The sequence below is a fragment of the Zea mays genome, chromosome 1 (genome assembly GCF_902167145.1).
Source record: "Zea mays cultivar B73 chromosome 1, Zm-B73-REFERENCE-NAM-5.0, whole genome shotgun sequence".
NCBI lineage: Eukaryota > Viridiplantae > Streptophyta > Magnoliopsida > Poales > Poaceae > Zea > Zea mays.
This window is the reverse complement of record NC_050096.1, coordinates 177,764,140-177,773,681: the sequence shown is the minus strand read 5'-3', so window position 1 is coordinate 177,773,681 and position 9,542 is coordinate 177,764,140. Positions and strand designations below refer to the sequence as shown.

Genomic DNA, 9,542 nt, shown 5'->3' with positions numbered 1-9,542 from the left:
ATTCCGAGCTCCTTTGGCCTTGTCTTCAGACATTTTCCGAAGCCTCTGCTTTCTAGGTCTGAAGGATGGGTCAACATTGAGCGAGTGTTCAATAACATCCCTGTTAACTCCGCAAAGATCATTGGCTGACCATGCAAAAACATCTTTGTTGTTGAACAAAAACCTTATCAAGGTTTTCTCCTGTTCTTCGGATAATTGGGAGCCCAACAGCACCTTCTGCTCCGCTACGTCCTCGCATAAGAGCATGGGCTTCGGCTGATCTGCTGAAGCTGCTTTCTCCCTTCTGAATTTGTACTGTTCACAAGCTTCAGCTCCATCTATATTATGGATTGCTTTTGAGTCAGTCCAGTTTCCCTCGGCCCTTCTGGCAGCTTCCTGACTTCCATGAATAGCAATGGGTCCTTGATCCGAAGGTATCTTCATGCAAAGGTAAGCAGGATGAAGAATTGCTTCGAAAGCATTGAGGGTGCCACGACCAATAATTGCATTGTAAGGGTATTCCATGTCAACAATGTCAAACACAACTTGCTCAGTTCTGGTGTTGTTGATGAATCCGAAGGTCACTCGCATGGTGATCTTGCCCAGTGCTACAATCTGTCTTCCTCCGAAGCCACAGAGAGGGTGTGTAGCATCATGAATCTTATCTTCTGGCTCTTGCATTTGTCTGAAGGCCTTAGCAAATATAATATCAGCTGCACTGCCTGTATCAACCAAGACATTGTGGACCAGAAACCCTTTGATAACGCAAGAAATAACCATAGCATCGTTATGAGGAAAATCCTTGAGCTGAAGATCCTCTTGGGAGAAGGTGATTGGAATGTGGGACCATCTTGACTTGATGAAGGGTCCCTGCACTCCAACATGTTGTACTCTTCTCTGTGCCTCCTTCTGTTTCTTGTTAGCCGGCTCTGAGCATGAACCGCCTGTTATCGGGAGAATCAGGTTCAGAGCCGAAGCAGCTCCAGCTTGGTTCTTGAACGAAGCCATTGTCTCAGGAAAGTGGAAATGAGTTCACCGGAGGTGGGCGCCAATGTTGGGGACTTGTTCTCAAATGCTATGAATTAAGAACAAGGCAACATAAAATGTTAAATGTTAATGCCCTTCGTCCAACGAAGCATTATTCCCTTAAGGATTAATGAGCCTTGGACGAAGGTTAAAGACAATATGACTACGAAGGTTAATCTTCGTAATTGAATCCTAATAGATTGAATAAAGTAATATAAAATACGAAGCGTCAAAGGTGAATAAATTATAAACGAACAACATTACTTTCATATTATATCGATTTAACACATTTAAGCACTGGATACAATTATACCTTGGCAAAAGATTGATTCCCGAATGGTGTGATCACTATCATCGGAATGCGTGAACAGTAAAGGAATACTGTTCACTATTTATAGGCACGGGACACAGCCTGTGAGGAATTACAATTATGTCCCTTATAAGGAATTACAACAGCGACTCAAACATTTATGGACTACAAGGTCATTCTACTCTTAAGTCGGTTTGTAATTCCGAAGCTTCATACTGAGGAACCTTCGGTCATCACATGCGGTCAGCTTCAGCCGAAACTGTTTCTCCCTACAAGACCTTCGGCGACAAAGCATAGTCCCAACAGATGTGTCTCTGTAAAAAGAGAAAAAGGTAGTCAATACACTTACTTTTCAACCATCATTTTTATAGTAGCAATATGATGATCCAAGCCTCCAATGACTTCACATTGTCAGAATCAAAGAACACATAGTGCACTATAAACCATTTTAATATAGATGAAACTGGACTTTACACTCTCCAAATTGCACAAGCTTCTCAGCCCCTTAACCCACCCACCTGCATAAACATGTACACAAAAAACGCCAAGGCTGTTGGAGAAGTTCTTGCTGCTAGCAGCATTTCTAAAATTAAGGGACCTCACCATCAGTGATATTCCAAACATATAAAGGTGGCTGACAACTCTATCAACTAGCAATGAAGAGGCCCATGTGATGTTTTTCATGGTAGCACACGCCGTGTGTTAATGGAAAAATTCTAGATTTTAATAATGCGACAATTGATCATGGATCATTATTAGAAAGGTAAGGTTTTCATGGCACTCTTGCTTTTATCCTTTGTTTTCCTGATAGGTTTATTTACCTCAGAACATTTGACTGGCAGATTGAGCACTTATGGCTTAGCTGAATACCAAATAGAAGAGGGGAATTGCAATGTTAGCTTTTTTAGCATGTACAAATTTTCTTTTTCATCTGTATGAAGGGGCTTCAATAAGCTTTTTCCAATATCTAAAGATACCACACATGCTTTCCTTAAGATCATTCATTTGAAACTCCGCTGCTATCGATGCATATGTATTTCGGTACATGCACACATTGCTTTTCATTATTCCCATTCTACCTCAAAATAAATATCACAGATCTCATTATTACCTTTTCAATTTCGTATATTGATTGATTATTTTGAAAGAATGCTAAACTCTTATGTATAGGTTGCAGCCCCCAAAAGAAAAGTATTATTTCCAAACTGATACTCCTTGCTTCCTTATATTCTTTAGCAATGCACTCAGTTTTGTATTTCTAGCTTTATGTCCCTTAGATGAAAATATGAAACAATGTTGGGTCCATAGCTACTGTATTACGAACTAAGTAGTAGTCCATTTATCTAATTCTTTGGGCATGTCCTCGCTGCTTTTTTTTTTGCTATCGCTTTAGAGAATTATCTCAAAAGTTATCTCCTTTTGAAGGTAGATATTGCAAATTCAAGCAAACTATAGTAAAAATAGAAAAGATGAATGGGTCTTGCTTGGGTACAGGTTGCCTCTTGCAAACTGATACTCTCCGAGTGAAAAGGGGCAAAGCCTTGCCTTTCTGAAAATTTTTGTTCCGAGGTGCAGTTTCAGCAAATTTATGGGCGCAAACAAGGTGTTGAGTTCCACAATGTTAGCTTAATGTTGCATGTTTGATTTTTTTCTCCTACATTTCTTATCAAGATTTGCAATCCTGAAGTTTCCTTTTGAATGAAGTAGACATAAAAAAATCAAAAGAAGTTCACATGAGTATTGTTTTCGGCGAGAACTGTTCCTTTTTCCATTTGACACTAGCAGAAGTCTCTTACTCTCTAGAGCCCCAGATGAAGACATCATCGACTATGGGTGTATCTCCTACTAGCCAGCCTTTAAACTTTAATCATTCTCTCCTCAAGAACCACACAATACAGATGAGCCAATCAGTCCTCAACTCTTCTTCAGGAATCAAAACAAGCTTATCATTGGTTTATGTGTGCACCCACCATTTTAACTCTCACCAAACCTCTAATCTTTTCAGTTTAGGCCACCTACCACCTTAAAGGTCTATACGATGATGTCAAAATCAGTGTAAGCTCAAACAGCGCCGGTGAGAAGCCAATGCTCTAGATGTGGCATCTAAATAGCACGTGTCCGAAGGGTACAATCCCAATCATAAGAAATAAGAAGGATGACTTGCTCCGAGCAGCTCCATTAAGCGGTATGGCAGGAAGTGACATACTGCTCCGAACCTAGTGTTTGTTTGTTTTAACATGTTTTGTGAGGATGGTCACCAAGTATGTCCACATGGTTTGTTTTGCTGAAATTGAAGAGCTCGGTAGCTACATTGATATGTTGTGATTACTAAACTATTGCCATTGCTTGATGCAGCATGCCATAGCGTATGCCGAGGGCGATAAATAATATGGTGCAAAATCCAGCATTAATGTTTGGGAGCACAAGATTCAGCAGGCTAACAAATTTGGCTTGTCCTAGCTCTGGATATTTGGGGGTTCATTTAAGGAGGATGTCAACAGTATAGAGGCTGGTTGATAGGTATTGTAAAGCTGAGTTTATGAGTTCAGCCTGCTCATAGATACTTATGTCAAGCAAATGATGACCATTTTCACAGTCGTCTAGAACTTGGCTGTCTAACATTTATGTCATATTTGGTGCATCAGTTTGGCCTTGACCACAACACCACTAGGTTGTTCACATACTTGACTATAAATCTCACAAGTTATGCATTTCAATACTTGATTAGTCCACATTCTACCATTGAAGCGTCAACTCAATGACTGTTGCATCGCTTTGTTGTTATCTATTTTGCAGAAATAGAATAATGCGTACCAGGCCACAGGGTGCTAGATGTTGTGCTCTGGTTTTGTTCACATAAACACCAAGATGGCTATCGCGACTAGCATTCTCAACATCTCGAACTACGCAGGCTCCCAATGTGACATCAGCATCTTGATCTAGAAGGTTAGCATTTAGCAATTAAAGCGCTCCTTCCGCCTCAGCATATTATATTAGTTTGTATATACAATGTACATATACAATCTACAACATATATATGAATAGTATATCTGAAAATATAGTTGCTACTTATATTACAAATGTTTTCTATGCACGCGGGGCGCACATCAGTTACTAGTAGATAAACAAACTAAACAGATGATGCGAGACACCGAGAGTATAATGCACACTTGCCATAAGAAAAACCTAACTAATAACGGCCAACATGGTTAAAAAGTGAAAGACCATACTAGATACACAAGATCACCTAGCTTCGTGCATATAATCTGGACTAAATATATAAGTTTTTTAATAAATATAGGTGAAAGACATGAAAATGTGGAAGATGTTTTTTATAAAACACATGAATCGAAGTGTTAGAGCACCAAATCTAGCATCTCGACGGATAGACGATCCGACTATATGGTCTAGACGGTCTGCGCACCGAACGGTCCAGCGTGCTAGCCCTAGGGTTAGAAATCTAGCTCGAGATTCATCGGATTTTGGTCATTTTCTCATTTTCAGTATTACACGAAACTGAAATTTCGGTCAAAATAATATATTTCAATTCCAAATTAAAAAAATACAAAAGTTAAATTTTGGTCAAAAACAAAATTTTGAATAGTAAAAACGAAATTTTAAACCCTAGTTAGCATGGACGGTCCACGAACAGATTAATTTTGGTTAGAGTCCTGATCTCTTGTGGGGTTATCATAATATCTTGCGGTATTTTGTTGGTTCCGTCTAGGAACAGGTTTAGACACCCGGTATATATAAAGGGGTACGTCTAATTGAAAAAAAAAAAATCGAACTAAAATCCAGTTTTATCTTATTTAACAAACACATTAGCCTTAGGAGTAGTTATAGTCTTAATTGTAGCCTCTCAACCTCGTATACTGGAGGTATTGTGTTATCTCGCATCAAGAGTCCAAATTAGTCTAAATTTTATGTCTCCTATGTAATTACTTTTAGTTCTTAGATCTCGGGAGGGCCCTCGTCATATAAATTACTGTCGAGAAAAATTACATTTGTCGGAAGAGCCGGGTATCAATTTTGTCACCTTGAACGTGCATTACCTAACGTGTTTTGTATTAGTCAAGGTCGATTTGCCACACAGTCATCGTATTCCCAAGTGGATGTTGCATAGTATTTTATGTATGACCATATCAAAGGTTTCGTCGGAACAAAATGTTTACATGAATGTGTCGTGCCATAATACTTATCTCTACTATATTAAAGCATCAATTTCAACGGTCGTCCCGCGTCATTTTTTTACAAAGAACCTCTTGTATTTCTTCAAAATCAACCTGCAGTCCCAGATCATATCCCATCCTATCATATTTGTTTGCACATCAGCGTTCTTGCAGCTGTCGCTCTAGCAACAAACCACGTCCATTTCGCAACAACCTCCGCCCGCTTCTTCTGTTGTTGCACCGCCGCCGGCGAGGAGGATTAGGGCGCTCGCCTCTGGATAAGGATGCTCACTAGGTGATAAAAGTTGCATCGAGTCCAGCCAACTCTAAACCTCCTCGTCGCCCCTAGGGACCGGGAGCCCGTCTCCTAGCTCACTCGTCTTCCGCTCTGGTGCGAGCTCCACTTCGCTCCTTCAACATAGGGTGTAGTTCGTGCATTCCACATATCACCAAATGTGGCGAGGTCTTATACAAATTTCTAGCCATTTAACTGTGGAACATTGCTAGAGCATAATTATGAAAATGTTTTGTTCATGACGAATTCATTTCACATTGAATTTTAAGTGAAACCAACTATGCAATTGGAAATGAGTACAAGGCTCTGTAAAAGTGGAAAATGTTTTTATTGTTTGATATGATACTCTAAAGGCAAGAGCAAGTATGTATTTCAGTAATCATGTTAAGCGGTAGAGGATAGACTTGTTGTATTTGGTATTTTAGGAATGATCTTGTTGGCGTACTTGTGCTTTTTTCTATGTCTTGCTAAACTTGGAGAAAATTGTTAAGCCTTTACCATAAATGAATTTACATATGTTACCTATGAAATCTCAATGATGATTTTGGTCAGGGCATCAGATCTACACCATCTTCTCGCTCCAAGTCCTAAGCCAAAACATTGGCTATAATTTAATTCGAATATAGGGGCTTCTTTTCAACTCATTTTTTCGGTCTTTTGGCTGAGATCAAGTGTAATATTTGTTTCACCAGTTCAATATCTGGTATATAAACAATATGTTCACTTTGACATTAAATTCATTTATTATGGGTATTTTTATGTGGATGGTCCATTAAACTCTCAAGTGCCGCTTGCTCGTCCAATCAATATCTGGTTGGGTACCGTCGCAATGTATTAGACTAGTGAGAGTTAATTAGTGGGTTACAGTCTTAAGTGTTTGTCTAATGCCTACACACATTTTAAACTGGAACCAGTTGAGAATTTCCATCGGATATATATAAAGTATCTCGTCGATGGAGCTTGCACTGGGCTGCGATATACATACTACAGTACCAAGGGCCAAGAGGCTATAAATACATATCAATCCATGTGCAGATTGGAAAGCATCGAGTGTGTGTTTAAATCCCTAATTAACAAATCAAAATCTTTCTCAGTTTTTTAATCTCATATCCAATCTATGATGAGAATAACCGAACATGGCCGTACGAGGGTGGTGGGTGAAAGGATATGAATTCTGCAAAAACAATCTATCAAGAAGCTCTTACACCATATGCAAAGTAGGGGGGAAATTACATCCGGGGTATGAATTTTTGTCACCGCGCGTGCAGTACGTCACGCGCTTTTGTATTAGTCAAGCTAAGGTCCATCTGCCATGCACATTATTAGCACATTTAGTCATCGTGTTGCCAACAAGTGGATGTTTCATATTTTTTGTACGACCATATCAAAGGCTTCATCCGAACAAAATGTGTGTATGCATGTGTCATCTCATTTACTACTTATATATGTGGGTTAGTGGTTAGTACAGTTTTAATTGTTTGTCTAATGCCTACACGCACATTTTGAATTGGATGAGGTTGAGAATTTTCATAGCATATATCTTCTACTGTATAAAGCACCAATTATTTTTACGGTTACACGGCTTCTACCATCGTTGTGCTCCCACACATTTAAATGATAAAATAATTAAAATTATACTACATAAATAGAGATTTAAACCATTGTTCATTGGCTCTAAACTCACGTTCACACCCACCTAACTAACAGAATACATGTCTTTGTACTTTATACTCTATAATTAAACATAAATGAAAATTGTAGCAACATACGGCCATTTTTACGAGTATATAATATAATGAATCTCAACCATGTAGCTAGTCATGGGCTGTGTCGCTGCGACAATATACATACAGTTGCAAGGGCCAAGCGGCTATAAATACGTGTTTAGGTGTATCATGGTGATAACGCGCCAATAGAACAAGAGGAAGTTGTTGCCCTAGCTAGCTAGTGTAGAGTGTGTAGACGAAGCCACACACCATGGCCGCAGACGAAGGCCAGGTCTTCAACTACTGCAAGCTCGCGCAGGCCGCCTACGCCGCCTACGACGACCACAATGGCACCTGCCGCTACTCCCTGGCCGACATGCTGCCCGCCGTCGGCCTCGGCGGCAGCGGCTACGTGGCCACCTCGTTCATCTACGCCACCGTCAACATCTTGGCCGGCGACGGCGTGAACGAGGGAAACGACGACGACGGTTGCCAGCACGAGCAGCACTGGATCGGATACGTGGCCCTCGCGACCGACGCCGAGCGCGACCGCGTCGGGTACCGCGACATCGCGGTCGTGTGGCGCGGCACGTCGGCGCTGGACGAGCTGCTCAAGGACCTGCAGGCGGTCCTCGTTCCGATCCACGGCGAGCAGCAGGCCGGGACAGTGCGGGTGGAGAGGGGCTTCGAGAGCCTGTACACGTCCAGCTGCGAGGCCTGCGCCATGCGGACCAGCGCGCGCACCCAGGTGCTGGCCGAGCTGACCCGGCTGGTGACGTACGTGAGGAGCAGGCACCCCGGCGAGAAGATCCGCGTCACGGCCACCGGGCACAGCCTCGGCGGCGCGCTGGCCCTGCTGGCCGCGTGGGACGCCGCCGCCCCCGCGGCGGCGCTCGGGGTGGTGGCCGCCGTCAGAGCCGTGACGTTCGCGGCCCCCCGCGTCGGCAACCAGGCGTTCTGCGACGAGCTCGTGGCCGGGCAGCGCCACGTGTCCGTGCAGCGCGTCATCGTCGACCGCGACGTCGTGCCCACGCTGCCGCCGACTTTCTTCGGGTACGCGGACGCCGGCACCAACGTTCGCCTGCTTAGCTCAGGCGGGTCAGGGCGCTTCCCCCTGCCGTTCCTTACCTTGCTCGAGCCATTGCGCTTCCACAGCATCAAGCAGTACCTGCGCCTCCTAGACCCGGCGCCGGCGCCGCCGCAGGCGCGGGCGCCGGTGCCGGCCGACCATCTCGTCCCTGTCCCTGAGGCCGAGCTGGATAATATGATCTGACAGACAGATGTTCGTGGTGTGGCTTTGTTCGGTTCGTGTGTTGAGCTACTGTTACGTACGTTTACATCCACTACTGGATCGTATGCGTTCTTCGGTGTGGTTGAATTGTTCGTGTCTCGTGTGAGTTGAAAATCTGTTTTGATCGAGTCTTTTGAAGTTTGATGACAACAATAATCGGAACTTTTTTTTGTAAGATCTGTGGCACGTTTGTTTATGACTTTATATCTGCGATGAAGAAGTCGAGTAGCTGGTGGAAACTGACAAACGAAGTAAACAGATGATGCTGAGACAGCAATAATATAATGCACACTTGCCAACACGGTTAAACAGCAAAAGGCCCTGCTTGACTGACTAGCTGGTGGACTTGTTGTACACACTAAACAGCTAAGCGAGAAGCTTCTTAATTTGCAACCTTCTGGCTATATATCTAGTGCAAGTCAGCTTACCAGCAAGTAGAGATTTGCGATGGGTAACCACTCTAGACCTGATGAGATTTTGCTGCATAGGTTTCAACTATTTTCTTTATCCATATGTTTATTAATAGCTTCAAAAAAAACCAATGTGTATGTACATAAATTTATTCTTGCACTACCTATACCTACAAATCCATGAGTTTTAAATTCAGCTTAAAATCAACATAACTTGCGTCTCCTAACATTATTAATAGTACTTGTAATAAAGCTTAAGTTAAAGTCAAATATCACTTATTTCTTTTCTCCTTCCTTATTAATATATTGACTCATTTACAGGACAAATTATTTTTCAGGTTAATGTTAGACTA

The 9,542-nt window shown here is 42.2% G+C and overlaps 1 protein-coding gene, 1 long non-coding RNA gene and 1 other non-coding gene across 3 annotated transcripts; all 3 read left to right on the top strand.

Moving 5' to 3' along the window:
- Nucleotides 1-1,725: 1,725 nt before the first annotated feature.
- LOC118476079 (uncharacterized) lies at nucleotides 1,726-4,391 on the top strand. The gene is made up of 2 exons (XR_004855396.1): nucleotides 1,726-3,835; nucleotides 4,112-4,391. It is a non-coding gene; the product is annotated as an uncharacterized lncRNA (long non-coding RNA).
- Nucleotides 4,392-6,423: 2,032 nt separating this feature from the next.
- On the top strand, nucleotides 6,424-6,611 carry LOC111590625 (U2 spliceosomal RNA). The gene has a single exon (XR_004855694.1). It is a non-coding gene; the product is annotated as a U2 spliceosomal RNA (small nuclear RNA).
- A 1,089-nt stretch (nucleotides 6,612-7,700) lies between these two features.
- On the top strand, nucleotides 7,701-9,079 carry LOC100273941 (uncharacterized). The gene is given in 1 exon segment (NM_001148332.1): nucleotides 7,701-9,079. A coding segment is annotated over 1 exon segment (1,002 nt). The 5' UTR covers nucleotides 7,701-7,759; the 3' UTR covers nucleotides 8,762-9,079.
- Nucleotides 9,080-9,542: the final 463 nt, after the last annotated feature.